Source organism: Cygnus olor, chromosome Z (genome assembly GCF_009769625.2).
Source record: "Cygnus olor isolate bCygOlo1 chromosome Z, bCygOlo1.pri.v2, whole genome shotgun sequence".
NCBI lineage: Eukaryota > Metazoa > Chordata > Aves > Anseriformes > Anatidae > Cygnus > Cygnus olor.
This window is the reverse complement of record NC_049198.1, coordinates 43542340-43568672: the sequence shown is the minus strand read 5'-3', so window position 1 is coordinate 43568672 and position 26333 is coordinate 43542340. Positions and strand designations below refer to the sequence as shown.

The 26333-nt window shown below is 40.7% G+C and overlaps 1 protein-coding gene across 1 annotated transcript; it reads left to right on the top strand.

The window, feature by feature from the left end:
• Positions 1-16140: 16140 nt before the first annotated feature.
• LOC121061622 (fructose-1,6-bisphosphatase 1) lies at positions 16141-26039 on the top strand. Its single transcript, XM_040540745.1, has 7 exons — positions 16141-16431; positions 18759-18921; positions 20500-20592; positions 21649-21792; positions 22997-23134; positions 24506-24625; positions 25645-26039. The coding sequence occupies exons 1-7, from the start codon at positions 16262-16264 to the stop codon at positions 25834-25836; spliced, it is 1020 nt and encodes a 339-aa protein (XP_040396679.1). The 5' UTR covers positions 16141-16261; the 3' UTR covers positions 25837-26039.
• The last annotated feature ends 294 nt before the right edge of the window (positions 26040-26333 follow it).

Sequence of the window (26333 nt, the reverse complement as noted above, 5' to 3'; positions counted from 1 at the left end):
AAAATAACCATAGCTCATACCTACTCAGAAATTCCATACTTATTCAGACAGGCTTTTATGTACTGAAGTTGTATTCTCTGGCACTAATGTTAATATATAAAAGTGATTTAAATGCATGCTATTAGTTGAAAATGGTGAGATTATTGGTGAAATAACAACACAGGCCTTCTCCAGTTCCAAAACCTCTTGCTTTGGGTTGCAGACAAGAAGAGGCTAAATTACTGAAAGTAAAATTGGGCTAAATGTGAGAACAGGTTTTTTTTGTTGTTGTTGTTGTTTTACTATAAATGTATCATTAAGCATTTATAGAACGGCAAATTACCAAAAAAAAAAAAAAAGCACTCAGTGAAATTCTCCATTGTGACTGTAGTCAATAATTTGTAGTTTTTGCCTTAAAAAAAACAAACACTCAGATTTAATCCATATGATTGTAAATAATTTGGCTAAACTCCTACTAACCAACTATATAAAAATATGTAAGGCTTGCCAATGATGTCTCTGAAGGAGATGGTTCCTTATTCAGGTTTTTGCCTTGCTTTCCTCAATAAATCCTGGGGTTCAATGCAGCCAGCAAACCTCCTAGGAGTTGAATTCAGGCCTTTGAAAGATGGCAGCAGGAGTGGGATCCACACTGAGGTGGAGCCACCTGGTAATGTCCCTGCTGTGGGGACTGTAGCTTCAGGCAGAGGTCAAAAACAAGGGCCAGCCACCACGTGCACAGCCGCAGAAGGATTTCCCGAGTCCCTCTATCTCATCCCCTAATGGTGTTTACATTCCTTCAGCTAAGACATGTTGATTAGTGCTATGGCTAGAAATATTTTTTCTAGTCTATTCCAGGCCTCAAACTACTGTTTTTTAAGTTTTGCCTAGACCTCAGGGATATGACTGCTCATTATGTTCAGATCATGTTTTCAAACTGTTTTGCAACTCTCCTCTCCTCGAGTCTCCTCTCCTCTCCTCTCCTCTCCTCTCCTCTCCTCTCCTCTCCTCTCCTCTCCTCTCCTCTCCTCTCCTCTCCTCTCCTCTCCTCTCTTCTCTTCTCTGAGTTTTGCAGGGGATGCAGTGCTTAGAAGAGGTCAGGGGATCACCACATGAAGGTTGGGGTTTGGATCAGGGCTAACAGGTGAACTGCAAATCTCAATTACTGCTTAGTAAACAAGCGGTCGCTTGGTCCTTGTTTAGAAGTAGTTGTATTTGCATCTCTGCCTGGCAGCAGCCATTGGGCAAACCCTGAGCCTATAATTAATATTTGGTTTAGGATTTGGCCTTGTAGGAAGCTGGGTTTAAGGCTGCATACAGATGAAGATGTTACTTTGTCATAAAACCTTCCACATGGTTAGCAGATCTAGCACTTCCAGCCGTTACTGGTCTATTTCTGACATTGAGATTAAGAGTGAGATTAAGGTTTGTCATAAGGAAGGCTAATAAACTAAGTATGGACAGGTCCAGAAGCAGCTGCTGGGACAAATGATGGTTTGGCTAAATTCAAGTTTTAACCTAAATTTGGGGCCCAAGGGGAATGATTAACTATGATTGGTGCTGGGTCTGGAAGGGGTTCTGATGCTAATTTATGGCTGGTGATAATAGGGCCCAGATGGTAATCCTTTATACTTCAGAATAAAGGGATCACTTAACACTGCATAAATGTCAGATTTTGGTTATGAGCCAAACAGCTATGACGTGGTCTAGGCAACGGAGAGGCTATTGGCTGTGTTAAAATTTGGTGCTTGAGAATGTTATAACCTGAAATGGGGGCAGTGGTAAGTCTCCTCGTGGTTCCAGCTGTTGGGCTGGACCAAACCAGCTCCCGTGCCCTGCCATGGCAGATGCTAGCGGGTGCCTCGCAGCTCAATGCAGAGCTGGGGCTTGCAGGAGTCACTGTGTAAATATGATCATGAGAGCTGGCCTTGGAGTCGAGGCAGGTCTGAGAACTCATAGCCTTTCACCTTGAATGCTCAAACTCCTGACTAAAAAAATTACCTACAATGTTTGTGGGTCCATTAGGATTTGACCCTGAGGAGACTTTTGCTGTGGAGAGGTCTTTCTGCATGACGAAATTGTCAGGGCCAAGGACTTCTTAAATGAACTTAATCAGTTATTTCTGATCTTTTGGAAATAAAATGGTAAGAATGTCTGCGCAGTTTATCAGAAGACATATTTTTTCGTTCTAATTATACAATATTATTACCTGGTCATCAGTAGCTAGAAAATGGCGTTAAACATGAATATTTTCAATTTTAGGAGCTGAAGATCATATTATACAAAAATGCTATTTAAAAAGTAGGAAAGGTATGGTTCTTATACAGGACTGACAAAAAAAAATACTTTATGTATTAACACTGGGAAAACTATCCATATATTTCTGCTGTGAGATTTTCACAGTTATTATGAACATCTGGTTTCATAAAGCAGCGCTGGTTCCTCTTCTAAAGTCCTCGCAAAACATCTTGCTTCCTTCTCTGCTCTTTTGTTTGCCCTTCCTCATCGCTTTGCTTTTCTCATTTTTCTCTTCTTCCCTTCTCAATATCTGTATTTCTTTTATTTCATCTAATTCTTTTGTTTCTAAAAGCACTTCCCCATTAAATTTCAATTTTAAACATTTCCCAACATGTTGTTAAAAACGCTTACATGAAACTGTTATAATGCATATGCACACAATCATACCTCTGAATCTTTTTATCCCTCAAAACCTGTGTCATTTGCCATATGATTTCTCAGGAGCTGATTAATTTCTAGGTGCCAGGCTTGCAATACCTCTTAGTCCTGTTTACCTATGAAAATCTCGTGCTTTCAGCCATCCATAAAGCCATACATAAAGCAGGTTAAAGGGATGGTGCAGGATCTTGTCCTTTGGAAAGGGGAGATACCTCATATCCTGGGTAAATCAGAACAGAAGCACCGTGGATGCAGGGTGCCTGGATATGGGGCAATGGATATCAGACCTCACAGCTTCTGTGCACTTCTCTATACAGTGCCCAAAGAAGGGCGGGCGTATGCACCCCATGTGGTGCAGCAGACAATCCACTCAGGTACCAGAAGAAAATGTTATCATTAATAAATGGTAAATTGCCATCCTTCCTTAATTTCTGTGGGGTTTGCTTTTGTTTTTGGTGTGTGTATGTATGTTTTATGATTTATATATTAGTACAGTAGTACACGTATATAACTTACAGATAAATATACATATACTGGGGGTGTGTACCCAGAAATTTGTTGCAAATACAGGTGTGTGACCAAAGTATGTTTTGATACCACTGCTCTAGGGCACCTAGTTCATCTTGAGCACTGTGTGAATGTAGCATCTGTAACGAATAAAATACACATATAATCCTCCATTTAGGCCTACATCTGTGGCATGAAATAGAAATCCTATCAGCTATTGTAAAAAATGACTATCCTCTTTCCTCTATAAAGACAGGCTAAATCAACTTCCAGCTGTGCCTGGTTGTGCAGTGCTTGCTCATCCTTTGCAATTAAGACACAGTGGAAGCTGAGGGTAGGATGTTCTGACTCCTGCTGTCTCATAAGGATTTCGTGTCACAAAACACACACGGGGGCCCATTTAATTCTTAATTTGCAGGGTATTCATCCTGTAACTGGCTGAAGCGGTGCTCTGGGTTTGCAAACAGACAGAAGTACTGAATGTGCATGGACTGTTTGCTGTCTTTTCTTTATGTAAGTGTGGAGCATTACGGATATGACGTGCCAACCCCACCCAGTTTCTGCACTGAAAATGAGCTTTTAAAACTCAGTATATGTTATTCCCACATGTTGTTTTTTTGTTTGTATGTTTGTTTTAAAATCTCATTGGATTTTTTTGTTTCTTTTTTCTTTGGAAGGTGATATATTCTGCTCACAGGAGCAAAAAGACGTTCACAGGGTGACACGTAGACTGCAGAACACAGAACAGATAGCAGCGAAGTTTTGAATAACAGTGGGAACTTTGTTCATACAACCATTTAAGCAGCTCATGGGAAAACCGAGCACATTTAGATTTTCCTTTTTATTTTTTTATTTATTTTATTTTATTTTATTTTATTTTATTTTATTTTATTTTATTTTATTTTATTTTATTTTATTTTATTTTATTTTATTTTATTCTTATTTTCAGGCTGTGGGCTGCATGGGACAAGGGAGCCCTTTTGTTCCCCGCCTGCGCAGCGCCGATAATTTCTCCCCTTGCTAGAAAACACCCCAAATAGCCCTTAGGAATCGGGAAACGGTATCTTGGACCAAACCCAACCGCTGCGACCCCGTGCCGGCGCGGGGGAAGGCAGAGGGGCCCCCGGCTCCGTTTTCTGAGCGTTTTGGCGTAAATGAGCATCGCCACCTGACGGCCTGGCTGCAGCACTGCGCTGGGTCCCCGCCCGGGGAAGAAGCGACCGTGGATAAATGCTGGGTTTCGCGCTTTTCTTTCTCTCTTTTCTTTTCTTTTTTTTTTTTTTTTTTTTTTTTTTATTTGCTTCTGATGAATATCCCGTTTTCCTGAAACTAGCAGGGCTCCGGAGGCAGGAGAGAAGTCACTTCAATGTCAAAAACCCTTTTCATCCCTCACCACTGAGGGGCCACTCACAGCCATTCAGAGAAGCACGGGGTGACAGAAAGTTAAACCTCTCTGTGTGCCTGTGCCGTGATTTTGGATGGTTGGCACATTTACCGAGTGCCACACTATTCTTTCAGGTGGCAGCCTGGACAGACACTCTTTATGAAGACCACAGCAGCATATTTCAGCTGACTGTGCTTTGCGTAACTGTATTCAGCCTCTCCACTGTCAACTTTAGTTTCCACCTGCTTGGTGTAGGAAGCCCATCCTTCCTTGCAGAACTCTGCTTCCCCTTTGCACTCAATAACCACCACAGAAGAGATATTAATGATCATGGTGCTACCACTAAACAGGGCCAGATTGAGATAACATTGGATTTGTGATCTGGAGAAGACACTTCTCAGGGTTTGCATGTCTGTGTCTGCAATACCATATGGAGACAGGTATGTGTTGGTTTTAAACTTGCTAAATTACTTCTTGGTGGCAGCATGGAGCTCTGCAAAACTCACAGTCCTTTGACAACTGGAACACACCTAGCTGGCTCAAACTTTTTAAAACATTGCCCTTCAGTTTAATAACCTTTGCCGTGCAGGGACTTACTGTTAAAAGAGCTCTCACAATTGTAACATCACCTGGCAAATATCTTTCCACCTTTGTAAAATGATATTACATTTATACAGGAACAGTGCTATCTATAAATGCTGGATATCCACTTATATCTTACTCAGTATGTTCTACCATATTCTGTAGTAACAGCTTTCCAGGTACAGGAAACAGAGGTGCCAGCCTTCTGTTTGCATTCATATGCACAAACATGTGAGTGAAATGGAGATACGATCCAAATCCTTTCAACAAACCTTTTGCCTCACCCTCCACCCTGCTCCCAAGAATCTTATTTGGGTGTTTTATCTAAAGCACCATATGTGAGTATTTTTTCTAAACCTGTGTCAAGCTTGATCTCTTGCTTGGTTTCCTAAGTTGTTCCCTATTATTTATGCCTATAATTTAATTACTGAAATACATGGTTTTTCCCCCAAGTTTTCTGAGGTGCTTCTGTTTCATCGAGACCAGACTGCAGTCATGATTGTCTTCAGTGATGAGCACTGCAACTGGGATAGGGCAAGAGAGGGAAAAAAACCTGAACAACTACTGGCAAGACAGCTTTGAACACTCTGTTTAGACACAACTGTTCCAACCTTATATATATATATAAGCATCTTCATCATGGCCTATACTCAAAAAGACAATGTTTTCCTCCACCATTACTCCGTTGCATGCTGGTTGCAGCATGCTGCAAACTAAATCTTTCTTTTACCAAATGTTGTGCACAGCATAACATGTGAAGAGAGGTACAAAATAGGGAGTAAATCAGGTAAATTTACAAGAAATTTAGCTAAATTCTAAGCCTTCATTAATAACAAAGAACTCTGCCATTAAAATCAGTGAAATTTCAAAGACATTTATTGACTTGTCCTTCAACATGCTGCTTGGTCTCACTCAATACAAGCACCAGGAACTTGAGATTCAAGTTTTTAGTCCTCCAGATACTTAGTTATGCTCAACAAACAACGCTGCAGAAAAGACTCCCTGTCAAGAATACAGTTAATTTTCATTTATGATTTTGTACGCTTCCAACAGAGGTTTCAGGCAAGAAAACAATAATTCGCAGTCCATACACCTCAAGGAGTATTGAGGAAGAAAGAGGAAAAAGAAAAGTACGTATACCTTTTCCACCATGCTGAATACTTCTCACTATTATTCTTTCTGGTACTTCATGCCTTGTTGTAGTAAAATGTCTGCGAGAGAAGCATAAGTTTAAATGGCACAGATGTGTATGAGGTTCCTGCTTACACTGGTATCACCCCTACCAACATCCTTCACCTATCTGTTGGAAGCTGTGAGCATGAAATTTTCTCCCTCAAGCCTGATTTTTTTATCTTAGCCTATGTGAAAATTGAGAATAATGAAATCTCTAATGTTTCCCAGAAATTGTCACCTAACTACAATCTGCCATGGATTTTCTCATCTAATTCTATTCTAAAAGGGAATAAACAATAGTTTATAAATTGGAGTATCTTCATATATCTTAGACCTAGGCTAGCCCTAGCTGTAGGCATTTCACACATGTGAGATGATCACTTGCTGAAAAAGGTGAAATAATGACATGAAATACCATTTTCTGTGGGGAAACAGTTAAATTCTAGTCTACAAGAATGGTTTAAGCAGTTATGTGTTTTGCATGGTAGAGAACAGATGGGATTAACATGAGAGTCTATTCCTACAGTCAGCTTGCCCATGGTGAAAGCAGCTTCAAATCTGTGTGCTGGTTTGTATCTGTGGGCATGGTGCTGTGTTGTATCCATATACTGATCACCTTGGACATGAACTTGCCAAACAGCATTCAGTGTTGGATTCTCCATTTTCCTACCTATTTAAAGGTTATTTATCCTGACAGGTCCATGTAGGCAGCAGTCATCCGCCTAAATACTGAATACAGATATTTAATAAGACTCAATGTCACCCAGTTAGGGTGCCATTACATTGAAGGGATGTCTTTTCTCTCTGTCAGGGCTGGTGAGGATGGTTTATAGAATCACAGAATTATAGAATCATTCAGTTTGGAAAAGACCTCTAAGATCACCTCGTCCAATCTTTAACCTAGTACTTACAAGTCCACCGCAAAGCCATACTACTATGTTCTACATCTACGTGTTTCTTGAAGACCTCCAGGGATGGTGATTCAACCACGTCCCTGGGCAGCCTATTCCAATGCTGCACAACCCTTTCAGCAAAGAAATTTATCCTAAAATCCAACCTAAACCTCCTCTGGTACAATCTGAGGCCATTTCCCCTTGTCTTATCATTTGCTTCTTGGGAGAAGAGCCCAATCTCCACCTTGCTACAACTTCCTTTAAGGTATTTGTACAGCATGATAAAGTCTCCCTTGAGCCTTGTCTTCTCCAACTAAACAACCCCAGCTACCTCAGCCACTCTTCATAAGACTTTCTCTAGACCCCTCACCAGCTTTGTTGTCCTTCTTTGGACATGCTCCAGGGCTTCAATATCCTTATTGTACTGTGAGGTGCCCAAAACTGAACGCAGTATTTGAGGTGTGGCCTCACAAGAGCTGAGTACAGAAGGATTACCACTTCCCTGGTACAACTGGCCACACTATTTCTGATACAAGCCAGGATGCTGCTGCTCTTCTTGGCCACCTGAGCACACTGCTGGCTCATATTTGGCTGGCTATCATCAGTGGCCAGTGTTATCCTCCTTGCTAGCTCTTTTCACTAGCTGCTGCACTCCTTTCCAGATTCCTCACTGACCCAGTTGTCAGCTGCATCATCTGGCAGCACCTTCTCAGACTTTGGCCTTCTCAACTGCTTTCTGCTTTGTCACCCTCTGTCTCTCACCTGAGATCAGAGGTCGGACTTCTTCAAGAAGATGCAGCTGTGGAAAGATATCCTAAATCTATTGGGAAAGAAGGAAGAAAAAGAGAGAGGTGGAAGGTTATGAGTATAAACTTAGTCTAGATGATGGGCAGCAGATTTGCGAAGGTGTTCAGCTGCACTTTTTGACTCAGCATCCTTCCTACCACAACACAGATGACCTGTCTTCCTTGGGAAGAGCATAGCTCCCCTGTGTTATGGCTTGGAATTTAGGTGTCAACAAATTTTATTCCTGTCTGTTAAAAACTGAGAAGCGAAACTTTAGACTGATGCCCCATTCCCATTGCACACTCACCTGCAGTCAATACAAAGTTCCTTTTCTGAGGAGACAATTTATTTTCAGTCTGCTTTTCAGGCTACTGCAGCACAAGACACCCACAAGTTCACATTAATTTTTGTTCTTCTAGAGGCAAGACACTGGCAGCACTGTCCATACCAGTGTGTTCCACATGTCAACAGGTGCTCTGTCACAGTAGTGATATGCTCATCTTCACAATAGAAATTACTAGAGTGATGACTCCTGGTCTTCTTCCCTCAGAATCTCTTTAATCCTTTAGCAATCATTTCTGGCTCCCACAGTGCTGGACCTCATGCCCCACCTCCTCCTACTGTTTTCTTCCAATCTGCTTCAATATTCCCTTCTCGTCCAATGTACTGTTTCGCCAGACGTTTCCTGTCCTGAAGCTCTTCCTGTCCCAGAACTCCTCCAGCCACTCCAGACTCTCCAGTAGCCTTATTTTACCTGACATGTCTTTGTCTAAGTGTCAGCTTTCCTACTCAGCTCCTCTCTTGTCTTCTTTCCACAGTGCTACTGTTCGCCATAACCCCAGCTCTTCCTCATCTGAGCTTCCCCACCTCAGACTCAAGACTTCTACTCAGTTGACTGCCAGAAACCCAAAAGGCCTGTTTCTGACCACTTCTGCATTGTTGTTTTACTCCTTTGACTTCAGATTAAAATCACACACTGGCCAATGCTACCTTGCTGTGGCCATTAACCTTCCCACAGCTTGCCTTGGCATGGGATGTAGCTCTGTAAATAAGTCTCCTGAGAGAAGCAAAGATCTTGCTCCTATTTGTGGCAGTTAATGTTATTGTATTTCTGGATGAAAGTGTTTGTCAAACAAACAAACAAACTAACTAACTAACAAACCAACCATCAAAAAATATATATGATAGGAGTTTCATTCCTATCAGAAATGGAGACAACATGTTTGAGAAAAATGGAACCAATTTTATTCCTGTGATTTTAGCTGAACAATCTACCAAGTCATTTCTAGAGCAGCCCATACGGTGCTAGAGTCTTGGGGACAATCCTTCCGAATTTACCGTAAGTAACTGTGAGTAAATATAGCATGAAGCAGAACAACCCACACTTGGCAGATAGCTAGGAAAGCATCACGTTCCGGAGGGAGTTTTTTTCTGCTTCATTCTTGCAGACCAGTGCGGAGATGCCTAGCAGTGGACATATAAACTCTGTTAACACAAATCACTTCTAAAACCCCTGTGAGCTAGGAAAGGAAATACATAAATAACGTTTTGGCAAAGAGCCTGGTTGCAATACAGTTATTTGTATATTAATTCCATGATTACTGTAAAATTGGTTGCTTACTTCAGCCTAACCAGTGAGTCTTAGTCCAGTCAAAATTTCTTTAATTGTAATTTATTCTGTAAAACATTGGTCTTTTATGACCTAAAATATTTAAAGGAAGCCTACAGGAAAGATGGGGAGGTACTCTAGCAAGGAGCGTAGTAACAGGACAAGGGGTAACAATTTTAAACTAAAAAAGTGTGGGTTGAGATTAGGTATAAGAAAGAAATTCTTCACTCAGAGTGTGGTGAAGCACAGGAACGGGTTGCCCAGAGAAGCTGTGGATGTCCCATCGCTCCAAGTGTTTAAGGCCAGGTTGGATGGGGCTTTGGGCAACCTGATCTACTGGGAGGTGTCCCTGCCAATGGCACAGGGGTTGGAACTGGGTGGTCTTTAAGGTCCTTTCCAACCCCAACCATTCTACGATTCTATGAGTCAATGATTACAGTGTTCAGAGCTGCCCAACTTATTTGAGTCACATTGGCAATGATATTTAGTGCCAGCATTGAGACTTAGAGGACTCTTGGTAACAGGGATACTACAGCTGACGGAACAATATTCTAGAAAATGCAATTCTCACTCAGATGAAAAATTTAATAGGAACAAGTTGATTTCAGTAGAATTTCTGTTAGCAAACTCTCAATGAAAAGAATATATATGTATTGTTAAGTATTGCAGAGTGATTAATTTTTTAAGCACCAGAAATAAATCCTGTTATTATTATTATATATTATATTATATACTATTATACACTATACTATTTGCTATACTACTGTCATTGGTAATGTGAGACTACTTGCAGCAATGATGTGAATTTGTGAGGTAAAATCCAACTTTAGTTCAGGATTTTATAGCTACCTATAGCTATGTGTATAACCAGTTAATTGAAAAGGATTTTGGCCTACAACACACTCATCACAACCAAATGGACTCTGTATAGCGATCTAAAGAATAGATTTCTTTCTACCTACCTCTCCTTTCCATTATTAAAGTCATAAAGTCTCGCAGTAATGTCCTAGCTGTACGGGTTGAACTTTCAGGCCAGTCAGCCTGACCTTGGTGCCAGGAAAGGTGGTGGAACAGGTCACCTTGAATGCAATCATGCAATGTATGCAGGACAACCAGGGTCTCAGGCCCAGTCAGCATGGGTTCATGAAAGGCAAGTCCTGCCTGACCAACCTCATGTCCTTCTATGACCAGGTGACCCACGTGGGGTATGAGGGAAAAGCAGTCGACATAGTCTACCTAGACTTCAGCAATGCCTTTGACATGGTCTCCCACAGTATTCTCCTGGACACGCTGTCGGTCCATAGCTTGGACAGGTACAAGCTTTGCTGGGTTAAAAACAGGCTGGACAGCTGGTCCCAGACTGTGGTGATGAATGGAGTGAAATCCAGCTGGCAACCAGTCACCAGTGGTGTTCCCCAGGGGTTGGTGTTGGGGCCCATTCTCTTTAATATTTTTATTGATGACTTGGATGAGGGAATTGAGTGCACCCTCAGTAAGTTTGCAGATGACACCAAGCTGGGTGGAAGTGTCAATCTGCCAAAGGGTAGGAAGGCCCTGCAGAGGGACCTGGACAGGTTGGGCAGAAGCCAGTGGGATGAGGTTCAACGTGGCTAAGTGCCAGGTCCTGCACTTTGGCCACAACAACCCCATGCAATGCTACAGGTTTGGGGCAGAGTGGCTTGAAAGTTGTTCACAGGAAAATTGATCTGGGAGTGTGGGTCGATGCTCGCCTGAACACGAGCCAGCAGTGTGCCCAGGTGGCCAAGAAGGCCAACGGCATCCTGACTTGTATCAGGAATAGTGTAGCCAGCAGGATCAAGGAGGTGATCATTCCCCTGTACCCAGCTCTGGTGAGGCCTTGCCTCGAGTACTCTGTTCAGCTTTGGGACCCTCAGTACAAGAAGCATGTCCAGAGAAGGGCTATGAAGCTGGTGAAGGGCCTGGAACACAAGTCCTGTGAGGACCGGCTGAAGGAGTAGCCTGAAGTTGAGCCAGAGGAAGTGTATGTTGGAAATTAGAAGACATTTATTCTCAGAAAGAGCAGTCAGGCATTGGAATGGATTGCCCAAGGAAGCGGTGGCATCACTGTCCCTGGGGGTGTTCAAGGAAGGTTGGACGTGGTGCTTAGGGACACGGTATAGTGGGTGACATTGGTGGTAGTGGGATGGTTGGACTGGATGATCTTGAAGGTCTCTTCCAACCTTAATGATTCTATGATTCTATGATTCAGGTTATTTCTCCAGAGCTGACCCAGCATGTGCTTGGCACATCCCTTCTCTCCTCTGTACTGCCTGCAATTGTAACACCAAATAAGTATCAAGTCAGTAGAGCAAGAGGAAAAACAAAGAAAAGGTCACAGAGGCAGTTACTTGTATTGTCGAGCTAAATGCTTTCCTTTCCCATTTTTTCTCTCTCTCACTGTGTGAATTCCCAAAGCAATCAGGTAGCTTTTCATTCATACACAGATTTGTTCTCTGGCATAGGATAAAGTCTTTTCCTTGATCTTCTTTGCTTGCCTACTTACCTCACAAGGCAGTTTTACCATTTAGCTGATGTTTAAATGGAATTTAGAAGCTGTAGCAAACTATGCAAACTATGGATAGAATTAGTATTAAAAATATAAAAGCTAATAGTCATTTTAGATAGTTTTGTTGCCTGTACTTTTGGCATGTAACAGAATACAGTTGGCTAAGAGCAACAGGGAATAACCTGGTAAACAGTCACTCGTTTTCTCTCTCTCTCTTTTTTTTTTTTTTTTTTCCAGCTGTATTTTTTCATAGGCTTACACAAAAGGAGGCTTTTGTGAATATCATGCTGCATTTCCGTATCATACTCTATCTCTCTTTATCTCACTAACACAATAGTTTCCAGTCAGACCTTCCTTACACTGCAAATAAAAGTAGAAAAGCCAAGCTCTCTAGCTTTAAAGAAGAGAAGAATTTTTATTGTGCTGATAAACATTTGAGATGTGAAATGTGAAAACTCTGAATTGAATCACACAAAGTTAAAATTGCCAAAGCCAAACAAATGCCCTAGTTAAACCCTCACAGTGAACCGTTCGTAATACCATTCATTTAAATCATCCCAAACAACAGGATCTGAAAAACCTGAGCAGATAGGTCTTCGAAGTGGAACAATATAACTGGGTATTTGAGCTGTCAGTGAAATTCACAAGGACATTAATGGGATATCTGCCTCAGGAATCTATCCAAGGAGCTGGGTCTGAGCAGAGAATTTGACCTTTTATACCAAGTGTCCTTCGTCTGGCAATCTTGAATTTTAGGTTCCCTCTTTAAATGTAAAAAGGCATTTTTCCATCTGGTTGTTGCATTGTGAAATTGTATCATATCATCATGACTTTATGTTACTCAGTGTTGACAAAAAATTATTTCTTTCTGCAAAGTGAACAATTGAACACGATAACTCTACCCTGCGTTTAGCTTAGTATAGAATGTACTGAAACCTCCTCAGTTTTTTATCAGCTTTTGAATCTTGACAATGTAGACTTGCAATGATAATTTAACATACTTTTAGTTTTCACGTTTTATAAGACAAAGTGATAGCGTTAAGTAATATTCAGGTAACATACTCTGGTCTGTTTTCCTGGTAGAGTCATGTGGATAAGCAACAAATACAGATACTTTAAAATCACAATAAAAGTTACAATTCAATATTTGTACTTCAGAGGCAGGTATAGTTTATTTTCAGCGTCTGTTGTCTGCATGTTAAGTGCTTTGTCAACCTGCAGAAAAATGCAAATGTACTCTCAAAAGAGCCAGGTCTCACAAAATGCTAAAAGTGTTCATATGCTACTTCCACAAGAGGGCAGTATACAAGCACAGTACAGGAAAATGCCTTATCAGAGGATTTAAATTAATCCCAACTTTCTAGTTCAATTGGCAAAGTAATTTAATATGTAATAACAAATTAATCCCATTTTACAGCTACTATACCAGATATTAATGTTTAACCAATTTGTATGCTTAATTACATCCCTTTGAATTTTATGCTTTCTGGTATATTTCACCTGTGTTTGGGGATGGGATGTGTTTTGTTATCACAGTCAAAAATAAATATCCTGGCCCAGCATGCCCAATTCACATAGGAGAAACAAAGAACTGTCTGAAGCTAAAAAGATGAAAGATTGGTTGCCTAAACAGAAATCCACCTGAGAATTTCCTGCATGGTACACTTCCCTGCCTGAAGTTCCACACATGCTACTGCAATTCCTCCTGATCCATCTCCTCCAGTAAATGATGGGCAGCCTTTGTAATCCCCTACATTCTGCTCCAGTCCCAAACATCATGGCATAGCAAGGCAGAGAGCAGCTGGACTGACACTGTCTTGTGAGTGACATTTCCGTGTGACTTGTTGGATCTGATCCTCAGTCCACGCAGCTGGCAAGAAACTTCTGCAGCTGCAATACTTTTGCACAGAGAGAATTTTTCTCAGCAAATGTGGGATCTAAGACTACCCTTTCCATGTTGACACTCTTACTTCAGGGAAAAAAGAAAAAAAAAAAAGCTTTGTGAAAGGGTTTTACTCCCATAGTCCTTTTGTCTGTCATTTGAAACTACAAGAGGTGGCAAACTTCACCATAAAATACCTGGGAATTATTCATCAACATGTATCTTATTTTCAACGTAGTAATTTGCTTCAAAAAAGTTGTGGTTTTGGATGCTTACAGTTCTAAGTCAGCTGTGAACCATGGCTGGTTGAACGTCATCTGTTCACAAACAAGACCATGTTTTCTTCCATCCAGAAGTAAGCTGTTTCAGCAATGTTTAATCAACCAGCGCTGACCTTTCTTCTCAAACGCCACAAATTCATTTTCAATAAATGTTTAACTACTGGTTTCTACGGGGAAAAGTTCAAAACATGTAGAACCTACTTTTAATCTTATACTGGCTTTATAGATACCACATAGCATGGTTTCTGTAGGATTGCCTATGTGTTTTAGGAAGTTAAAAGATTTGTTCTGCAGTCCAAGGGTCTTTTGACACTTGTGTTGTCTCATTTATAATTTTGTTCCTGTTATCTTTCTGCATTGTCTTAAGATATGTGAAAATACCGACAAAGAGGCAAAAATTAAGCCCCTAGTATAACATTGACTAAGCTAGTGGTGTTTTCTTTTAACAAACACAGGTTTGGGAATTGATTGGAATCATCTCAGGATATACCTATACCATAGTCTCTGGCTAATGTAGACAAACTTAGCCAGATATCTTGACTGGATAGCTGGTTCTCACAACAGGGAACTCTTTGTGGGTTGCAGATTCTGTCTGAAAATTTGTGTGAGAAGCAGTTCATAGCATTAAACTTTATGTTCTCTTAATTTGTCTACCCTTGACAATTTTGATCTCAATTATTTAATGTGAAGTCAGCTTTCAACATGATAGTAGAATCCCCAGAATTACCAATGTCTGGGCATATTTTAAGGCCATGGGTATGAAAATGGGTTAATCTACTGTAAACAAAGTTGCCTTCAGTTCAGAAGATTATGAACATGATATAACTGCTAAAAACAGTTAAGCTACCTCCCCCCAGTGGAAAACACACATCTGGATAGACCAGTGTGAAACCAGCACCCTTTCAAATGACTGCTCTTTCAATTCGTGGATTGTTTGTTTCTACCTGAACTTCATGGTAGGAACGGAGGAACAAAACACTTTCCCCAGTCACCTCGACATCACCAAAAGAGCACAGGTTTCTGTTCAGAACTTGAGGACAGTGCATAGCCCTGCAAGTGAGATGAAAGAGCTTAGTCCTCAGGCATGCATGCTAAACTTTGAATTGCAAGTGTTTTGATATGATCTTGACTTTTTTTTATACACAAATGTATACATCTTCCTACAGATTATTGATGTATTTATTAGGGTCTTCACAATTACGGTAAACTGCCACAAATCAGCAGCTCTGAGTTTTGTTTCCTGAAGTCATATATTTCCAGGCTCTTTTAGCCTACTTATTACTAACTAGGTTAAGTCCACTCATCCAAAATTTTATGGGATGCTCACTATTAATTGGTCTCTACTATTTGGACAGAGGTAGCTGTGTAATGTAGTTGTAAAGCATTAAACCCTTAAATAAAAAGCTAATATCAATGCTTTATCAATTTTACAAAATCCACATGAAATGTGAAGTACTGAACCATCCCTTTTAGAAGAGCATTTTAGCTACTAACACCTAAGGCTTTCCGGAGTGTCTGTAATGCCAGGCATGGGTTAATTGGGCCAAAGCTGTGCACACCTACAGGAGAAGGCATTTATGCACACCTTTGATGTTGGCGAGGCACAGATATGGAACGCGCTTTGGAAGACAGCACACGTGTATATTGAGAGGTGCACATCTTTATTTTTTAAGGCTGTGTTTATCCAACTGCTGCACTGCGTTTGTCAGCCACCTGGAATTATTTCAGCCCGTGGCTTCAGCTTTATCATTTAAAGCTGTGTTTATCCAACTGGGTGTATTCCAGCTCCCCCCAAAAAAAGCAGATCGTGTGCCTGAGAGAGTTGTGGATATACAACGGGATGGGGGCGGGGCCTGAGGCGGAGATGGGCGGGGCCATTTGAAGGCTCCACCCCCCCCTCCCCGCCCACCCTCCGCCCCCCGGCCGGTGCTGGTGCTGCGAGCGGCGGGGGGGAGCGGCGGCAGTGCTGCGGTGTTGGCAGGATGACGGACCGCTCAGCCTTCGACACCAATGTCATCACCATGACCCGCTTCGTGATGGAGGAGGGCAGGCGGGCGAAGGGCACCGGGGAGTTCACGCAGCTCCTCAACTCCCTCTGCACCGCCGTCAAGGCCATCTCCACCGCCGTGCGCAAGGCGGGCATCGCCAACCTGTGAGTGCGCCATCCCCGTCCCCATGTCCATCCCCATCCCCATGTCTATCCCTGTCCCTGTGTGCATCCCCATCCCCCTGCCCATCCCCATGTCCATCCCCATCCACATTCCTATCCCACCCCCATCGCCATGTCCATGTCCATCCCCATCCCCATCCTGATGTTCATGTCCATCCCTGTCCACATCCCTATCCCCATCCTGTCCCCATCCTCACCCCCATCCTTATCCCCGTGTTCATCCCCATGTTCATCCCCATCCCCATCCCCGTCCCCATCCCCATCCCTGCGCCCATCAGCGGCAGCCCAGGAGGCCCTTGGAAATAGTTTGTGATGCCCCCTTGTCCTGCCACTCATCCCTCCTCTCCTCCCCTCCGCAGAGCTGTTGCTGTAGCGCTGTGGGCTTGCGCTTCTCCCCAGAGAAGCGTGTTGTGTTGTGCTGCTCCTTCACCCACAGGGCATGCAGCCTTTGGCAGGTGATGGGCTTGCATGCAGACCCCCATCAGGCTGGATGCTTTGAGCCAGCAGACCGAAGGAGCAGGCTGAAAGATGAAGCCTGCCAAAATATGGCTGGGTTACTGTTCTCAGTACTCAACTGCTTAAAATCAAAGCACCACTTTGTGCTATGAGGTGTTTAATCAAATTCAGTGTTGTAGGTTTTTTTCTTTTTCTCTTTGTTGCACCATAGCAATGTCAGTTTTTAGCAAGAGCCTTCATCAGGAACAGCAGTGTCTGCAGTCAGCCAGTCAGCGCTGACATCCAGGGGCGTGGACTGGAGGAGAATCAGGAGGAAATTAGAGCTCTCAAAATGTTAAAAACAAAACTATTTGTTAATAACTACTTCCCCTAGGTATTTTACATATCATTGGTATGCCAAACTGTATGCTGATCAGGGGTTTAGATGTGAGCTGCTTCATTACTTAATGAAAAATGTGGTAGAGAGAAAATGAATTTGCATCTACGTACCAAGTAGTGGAAAATATATGAAGCAAAAGGCCCCTAGCAATACAAAGCAATTTTTATTGTAAAATGTGTTATTAGCATCAGAGCTGAAAAATTTGAAGTTAATAAAATAGAAGCAACTGCAGGAGACAGTAAAAAAGTCCTGCTTTTTGTATATTTGAACTATTTTTCTCTGTTTTAACTTCAGATTTTAAAAGGTTGGGATAGTTTTTTAATTGCTGTGTGCTAGCCCTTTCCCATGCCTCTTATGTCTATCAGAAGAGACCAGGTTTTCCCATCAGTGACCTGATTTGTCACACTCAAAGGTCCTGTTCCTGCTGCTTTGCTGAGCTGCCCACATGTTCGATATCTGTGCCCATACCCTTGCCTTATGATCCCCCCAGGTGCAGGAAAGCATTTGAGCTGCTGTGGCAGAGATGGAGACAGACAGAGAGAGAATTATTCTGTGTCTTTTTCTTTGTCTCTTGCATCAAATCGAAGAAATGCAGTACATTGTTGTATTCCTAAGTGCGGCATTATTGCAGACAACCAGAAATACCAGTATTCGGAGTAACTGATGCACTGTACCTGAAGTACATAAGAGTCGTCTGAATGTATGCAGAGCCGGGTCTCGTTTTGCTCTTCTTAGAGCTACACTTCCCGTTCTCTGTTTTGTATGCTTTCAAAAGTGCCTATCGCGAAGTCTCCCAGTACTTCCTGATGCCAGATGGCTTGATTCTGATTAGCTGGCGGGACTGTATTTGTGTTTCGTGTTTGTGTTTCTCAGTTTTATTCCCAAAGAAATGCTTACTACGTAAAATCAAAACTGAAAACACTGAATCGTGAAAATGTTGATTTATGTGTGAGCGAAATATTTGTTCTGGAATCTGTATGTGATAGGCTCACCAAGAGCAAGTTACAGAGAAAAGTTATAGTGTAACTAGCGTAGTCAGGTCCTTTTTACTTCAGGTCCTTGTTACTTTTTAAGTATAAATTTTCTAGCAAATCTTAGTTTTTATGGTAAACAGCTGTGATGTTGGAGGCTAGGACTGAGGGACAATATTTAGGTTTTATAGTTAATATAAAGTAACATAATTATTGTAACTCAACCTTCACAGCCTGCTCTGGCTATGTCTGCCTATATACAGTTCAGGGACTGTAGAAAAATGATCCCCTTTTTTGTGTTCCTCACATTTGATGTCTTCTAGATTTGCCACAACACAGATAACGTTAGCAGGTCTCAGCAAGAATCCAACAGACAATAAATAAAACACAGTTTTAAAAAAATGAGATATCATCCAGGCTTGTTTTACCTTGCCAGAAATGGGATGCTTAGGAAGGCATAGTGCCCTGCTCTGACTAAATGCTCTCTCATTCCTTTACTTTAGCTATGGAATTGCTGGTTCTACCAATGTGACAGGAGATCAAGTAAAGAAGCTGGATATCCTTTCCAATGATCTGGTGATTAATATGCTCAAGTCATCCTTCAGCACATGTGTCATCGTGTCAGAGGAAAACAAAGATGCTGTAGTAGTGGAAGCTGACAAAAGGGTTGGTAGCTTTAAAAATTATCTGTGCTTGATTCCAGATAAGCCTTTACAATTGTATTTCTTCAAATGTAAGAAATTGAAACTGAGCTGAAAATTTTGGAGAACATGTACTTTTCTGGAAATGAAAATATGAGCAGTTTCTTGGAATTTTATTTTATTTCGTTTTATTATAATTTACTTGTGTGTTTCTCTGCCTGAGCATTTGTTCTCTCTGTTATTTCTGTTCCCAATATATATTTTTAAAAATTTGTTTTCTCTGTGGTTCTTCTCCACATTCTTTCTTACCCCACTTTTTCCTAATTGTGGAGGAAACTTCACGGTTATTCCTCCTGATCTCTAGAGCTATGCTCTGAGTCAATCCAGCACTTCTGTAAAGTAGAATTGTCAGTAAAAGACTGAGTATCTGTTCAGTGCAGATTAGATCTTGGGTTTTTTAATTTAAGCAAATTCTCACAGAAGTCCATGAAAATAGGACTTAACAACAGTGAAACAAGAAATAATTTTGACTTTTTGGCCTAGGCATTATGTATGTGCACAAGTCCGCATACACTTGTTGAATGATCATAATTCATTTTTCCTGGCTAATATTCTGCTGTGTAAAAAATCTGATTAAAAATAAAAATAGAGAAAACAAAAATCTTAATCTAATTTAGAGGGCATAACACTTGTTTTGTCAAAACAGTTTTCGCTTTTGCTCCTTGTTGAGAAATCCTGAAAATTGATTCCATGGGCATTGGATGAGCAAAGTCTGCTTTAGATCTGAACAAATATGATTCCTTCACTGCTCTTTGAGGATCTGTAGGCTTAATGCTAATGCTTTTTTAAACTAAATGTGAGCTAATGTGGTTTTATCAGAATTTCTACCCTTATGATAGCAGAGGAAAGTACTTCTGTGCTTAAAAGGTTTTTGGTATACAGGGTTGAATCAAATGAAGAGCAAATAGTCAAACACTGTTAATACACATGATTATTAAAATGACTGTGGGCAAGATAAGGGGAAAACAAGCTATTTAATAGGTAGAGTGGAATGAGCTATTTTCCCCGTATTGGCAATTTCCTGTACTTGCAGGAATCCATAATACAGCAATGGGCAGAGACCGTTCTTTTTTTTCTTTTCCTTTTTTTTTCCTTTTTTTTTTTTTTTTTTTTTGGGGTGGGGGGAGCAGGGCAAGGGATGGGAAGGAGAAAACAGTATAGGATAAGACCACAAACTGGCTAAGATAAGTTCTGAACGTAGGGTTTTAAAGTGGACTATGCATTAAAATGAAGTGTATAGTTTATGAATGTCAAGTATTAAAGTCATCTTTTTGATACCTCTAATTTTAGCTCTTAACAGACTGATCTTCTTAAATTGTCTTTTTTTTCTTATAATTCAGAAAGCAGTTATATTAAAGATGAGAAAACGTAGCCTGAATAGTAAATATTACCGGAATTCCAGTCCTTCATAATCTGTAACAGCATTTTAGTTAATATTGATTTGAAATTGTGTGAGAATATTTACATACTGAAGTTCTTGTATTTGGGGGAGGGAGGCAAATAATGTCACTAATCTTATTGCTCTCTATTTTGTATTTTCTAGGGTAAATACATAGTCTGCATAGACCCCCTGGATGGCTCATCTAATATTGACTGTCTTGTTTCCATTGGGACCATCTTTGGCATCTATAGAAAGGTAAAATGCTTTCATGTAAGGTAGGAAAAAATATTATTGTGCACCTTTTGATAATACATAATTGCATATGAAGACTCAATAAAATCTAACTAAACTTGTTTGTGAAAAAGGCTTTCAGGACTGGCTTTAAGTTAAATAAATCTGTTGTTTCAGACACTTGTATAAAACACATTTGTGAGGGATTTTAGATGTTAGAAGATGAGAGGTACTTCCATTTACATGGGAGCCTGGCGGATGCTTAATTAGCCAGCTAGAGGAATTAGCCCTTACAAACAAAGCAGGTATTAGATTTCATGAATACCTTTATAGAGACAAAATACCACGTGTTTGTCATCTACCTGGGGAATGTGCTTTCCGGTTTTCCTGTTCTCTGTACTAATAGTCCTGCTAGCCCGAGGATAGGCTTCAAATACAAGCCAGAGCTGAAACATGGCGTGTGCATTTCAAGTGTCTAATTCAGTGTGAAAGGCAGAAATCTTGTCTGAAGGAGCTTGAAATACCGGACTTACATGTCACAAGAAGGGGGAAACAGTAGGTCAGATAAAACACACCCAACTGTCCATTTTAATCATCTTTTGTATGTTGTCATGCACCTCAAAGTATCTATTTTCCATTTCATTTTTATATGAAGCAAAGGAAAACAAAACAACCCTAGCTGCTTTTGATCAGCTGTAAACTCCATGAGTCATGTCTTGTTGCTTGCTTTTCAACTGTGCTCCGGAGTTTTGCTTCCAGCTGTGTTCATCATGACCTACGGGGAGGCACACAGCTCTATAATATCTCCTTAATCCTTTCCTGTTTCCTGCATTCCAACCAGGCTTATATAAGAGCATTTCTAGATCAATGTGTTTGTCTCCTCCATGTAATTTGTGCATTATATATAATGCATCCAGTAATATAACGCATCCAGTAGGAATCCTAGTTGTAGTTCATGGAAGCATTTGTGACACCCTGTTGCATGGGTACAAAGCAGAAGGCCATCCCTATCTCAAAGAGTCCAGTTATATACCAGCTAGAAAAATGAAGTAAAGTTTGCTATGCTCCTTCTTATTCTAGGTGACTCCTGAGGAACCTTCTGGGAAAGATGCTTTACAACCAGGGCGTAATCTTGTGGCAGCTGGTTATGCTCTCTATGGGAGTGCCACAATGCTGGTACTAGCCACTTCTGCTGGAGGTGTCAACTGCTTTATGCTGGATCCGGTGAGGAAGTCTTCTGTTTGCTTGTTTGTTTGTTTGTTAGGGATAACAAGGTACTCCGTAAGAACGCCTTGTCCATCAAAAAATCAAAGAGCAATTTTCAAATTAAAGCTGACATGGAAAAATGAAGTCAACAACCTGTCAAAAATAACGTTGAGAGATTTTTATATTCTCTCTGCCTACCAAGGTGGGTGATTCAACAATGGGAAGACAGTCAGGGCAGTGAAGCGAGTATGTGGCATGTGTCAGATAATGTGATATTTAAAATAAGCTGTTTTCAACCATGCAGAATGCATTTGTGGATTTTTCTGTCTTTTCCTTGATGCTAGGACCTTAGTAAACCTGAAGAAGCAGAAATATTTAACCTTCTTTTACATTTTCAGGACTCACCATGATGAGTAAAAGAGTAAGTGTGGATGCATTAGACATTCTAGAATGCATTGACCGTAGGAATTTTAAAAGCAAAGGCATATTGACCGCAGCCATGGTGAACCATCTTAGTGTCATCAGTTAATCAGCATGTGCCACCTGCCTGTATTAAATTTTTAGAAACTGCAGTGGTCAAGCAGCAGGATATATTGTGGTGCTCCCTGCTAAGTAACAGCTTAAGTAGCTGCATGTGTTTTTGTCTATATTCAGATAGGAGATTTAGCTTTGTGCATGTGTGCATGTTATTTTGTTTGTTTTTAGCACTAACATCGAAAGTTACATGAGTGAAAACGAAAGAGCCCAGCTGTTGGTTACAGAGATTAGTTCTCTTTACTCCAGGCTTCTAGTTAGTGAAAGCTAAGGCAAACTGGAGTTTATTAATGTCTATAGCTATCTGAACATATCTGCACATTGCTCCAGCTGGCACTGTCAGTTTCTGAACTCCTCAGAGCCGCACTTTGATTATAAGTCTAGCAAAAGTGCAGAGAGCTAAACAAATTTGCAGGCAACAGCATTTTTTGGCATAGAAAAATGAAAGAGAGCTGGGAATGGTAGCATGAAGAACTTTGCATGACCCTGGGATTCCCGCTCTGTGTTTTATGGATAAACAAAACACTTTGCCTCTGAACTGCAATCACCACTTTTTCATAGGTACTGAAATGTTACTGAAAACAGAAGCTGTAGTGAATTTTTCCTAAGTTGTATGTATGATTGGTTTTCACTTCGTAAATAAATGATCAACTAATATTAACAATTTGATTTTCTTTCTTACTGTTAGGCAATTGGAGAATTCATCTTGGTCGATAGGGATGTAAAAATCAAAAAGAAGGGAAATATCTACAGCCTCAATGAGGGCTATGCTAAATACTTTGATCCTGCAGTTACAGAGTATCTGAAGAAGAAGAAATTCCCTGAGGTAAGAGATTCAGTTTCTGGATGACAAGTTACACTTCTAATTTCCTACTTTACAATCAATGACTGTTATGAAGTACTGTTCCACAACTTGTTATTCTTTATCTATTTAAAATATATCTGCATGTATGTAGGGCTGCTGGTTAGAGCTGCAGTTGATCACAGAATCACAGAATCATGAAGGTTGGAAAAGACCTCCAATATCACCTGATCCAACCATTCCCCTACCAACAGTATCACTGATGTGACCAGATATTTCACCATTCTTCAGTATCGCACTTCACACCCCACCCCACCCCACCCCACCCCCTTTTTTTTTATTTTCTATTTATCTATTTTGTTTGTTTATTTATTTATTTGCTTGTCTTCCATCCTTGCTGGGGACCTGAGTAATGGTGCTGGAGGCAAAACTGGGCATTTAGTGATAGACTGGATAGGAAGGCTCACCTGTTGTTGAAAGCATGTTTTCTACAGGTGTTAGATTGCTGCTGCATCACTGCAGTGGCTGATTAGATGGAGAAGCTGGGCAGGGGTGGGCCATGTGCTCAGTGATAACACAAGCAGTGTTCCCAAGGGCCTCTCACCTGAAAGCCTCGTGTAGTTTCAAAGTCTGCTTAGTGGTTGTGCAGTTTCCTAGTATCAGGAGGCCTGAAGCTCTCAGAAGTGCCCATAAAAATCATGTTTGTTCTCATGCCTTCCTTCTGTCATCACTGCAGTTATTATCAGGATAGCAAAGTGTAAACATTTACTATTGCTAAATGTTGATGGCCGCTCATGACTTCCTGGCTTTGAAGGCAGAGTGGCATTTTCTTCTGGCATCTTGCCAGGCTTAAGGTGCTGTTTATTAAGATATTAAAATGTACTACCTGGGCTATATTGAGGAACTACTTTTAGTAGTCAACTATGAACGTTTTTTTAGCAGAAGTGTTGTAAAACCAGGAGAAAATGGGTAAAAGAAGTACTAAAGATTGCTTCCTTTCTTGTTTTTTTTTTATTTATTTGTTTGTTTGTTTGTTTGTTTGTTTGTTTATTTTATTGCACTACAATAGAAAAAAGTCCAATATCAGTTACTACCACTTGGTCTTTTTGCTACTAGAAATGCAGTATTTTCTAAGGGTTAGAGCACTGATGGAGAGCTGGGAAACATTTTCTGTTGTTGGCATCACCACTCATCTATCATGAAATCTTCTGTCTGTTCTTTTCCTTGGATTTTCCCATTTAGAAAATGAGGAAGAAATTGAATTTTTCTCCAAAGCTCCTTGGAATACTATGAATTACAATATGGAGGAATTAGATGTTAGGACCACACCTAGGGGGGAAAAAAGACTAACCTGATGTTCTCAAAAACTATGCTTATTTAAATGTCTTTCTGTAGGACGGCAGTTCACCATATGGTGGAAGGTATATAGGATCTATGGTGGCTGATGTGCATCGCACGCTGGTGTATGGAGGAATCTTTCTGTATCCTGCTAACTCCAAAAGTCCTAAAGGAAAGGTAAACCCACATAAAGACAATTACAGAAGACGCCACATTAGATTGATATTTTACTGTCATGGATCACTATTTTGATTCCAGAATGTAATTCTTTTAGCTTGGTAGCTTACATCTCTGGTGTGCAGGTATGGCCACCCATTGCACGCTGTCACGAGTGAGAGCAGCCTGTTGTATAAAACGCACCCATGTTAGGGTTGCTGCTAACATGTGTCATCTGTACTGATTTCTCTTTATACCCAAACACATTCACATTATGGAACGCTGGCAGGAATGTACCAGGGGATGTGCTGTTTAAGCAGGCTTCTCTGTACCATTTCATCCCAAGCCATGCCATACCCAACCAGGTGAAAAGTTACGAAGCAAAATAAACATCCCACACTGCACTGAGATTCCTATTACAAACCGGTATATCAGAAGCCTACGTGTATTGTTCTCCATAAGACAAGCTCTGCTAAACAGAAAAACATCTGCATCTTGTACTTGGTGACACTGACTCATCTGGACAAACCATGCCTGGCTGCCTCTGCAGGACATCAGACAGTCCCTTATGGAAAAGCACACTCTTACAGGCTGACAAGGAGACTGTTTATTCAGCAAAGACCTTTCATCTGTTTTGTAATTGTCCATAAATTATTGCTTCAGATTGCAGATAAGATGCAGTTACTCATTACAGAAACCTAATGGCACACTCAGGGGCAGTGTTTTTCTTTTCTTTCACACAGGCTTACATGATCTGCTGCCTTGTTAAAGATTGTGTCTTACATATGAGCTTTGTCTCTGTGTAAAGTGCACTATGCAAATATGAGCTATGGAGAAAGTGCTTGATTTGGGCAAATCCAGCATTCACTGTTTCATTTAAAAGAAAAGTCTATACAGTTTAACTCTAGACTCAAGTTTATATTAAATATGGAGTACTTGGACTGTTGACTGGTTTTTAAACAAATGCTAAATATAGTTAGATTTCATGATTGTCACTATTGCCTGGACTGATCATTGCCATTTTGATTTTTATCCTACAGCTGAGACTGCTCTATGAATGCAATCCTATGGCTTTTGTTATTGAGAAAGCTGGGGGAATAGCAACAACAGGTCATCAAGCAATACTGGATATAGTGCCTGAGGATATTCACCAAAGAGTGCCTGTTGTCTTGGGATCTCCTGATGATGTGAAGGAGTACCTTGAGATTGTCAAAAAGCATTCAGCTAAGTAAAGAAGGCTTACTGCAGTCATTGTGCAGATGGAAAGAAATGCCTTACAGCTGAACCAAAGAACACACTGCAGGACTGCATGACTGAACTGTCAGACCTCTGTAGCAAGAGAGCAAATGAGCCACATTTTCATAATTTTTAAAGTGAAATCTTGTGCAATTCTACTGTGCAATGAAAGGCATTAAAAGATTGCATTAAAGGAAACATTAAGAGAAAAGCAAGTGAAAAATATGTTTACTTTTTCATTTATCATTTGTAATTAAACAAAACCAACTGTGCTACAAGAAAATACTGTACTGCATTCAGTAACTAGGGGAAGACCAAACTTTCTCAGACAAACTACAGACTATCACCAGAATATCTGATTTTGTCTTCTTTTAAAAGTCTTGAGGGGGAAGTCTCAGCAGCTTCATACACTGAGTGGCTGTTCCTTGACCAGTCTGTAGCTCTTTGACAATAAATACAAAGGCTAACATGAACATCTTTACACATTCTTTCT

Bases quoted from the DNA above. Each gene is read 5' to 3' on its own strand.
- LOC121061622 (XM_040540745.1), top strand. From the start codon at position 16,262: ATGACGGACCGCTCAGCCTTCGACACCAATGTCATCACCATGACCCGC. The intron at 16,432-18,758 runs GTGAGTGCGCCA...CCTTTACTTTAG, and splicing joins AAGGCGGGCATCGCCAACCT to CTATGGAATTGCTGGTTCTA. The intron at 18,922-20,499 runs GTTGGTAGCTTT...TGTATTTTCTAG, and splicing joins TAGTGGAAGCTGACAAAAGG to GGTAAATACATAGTCTGCAT.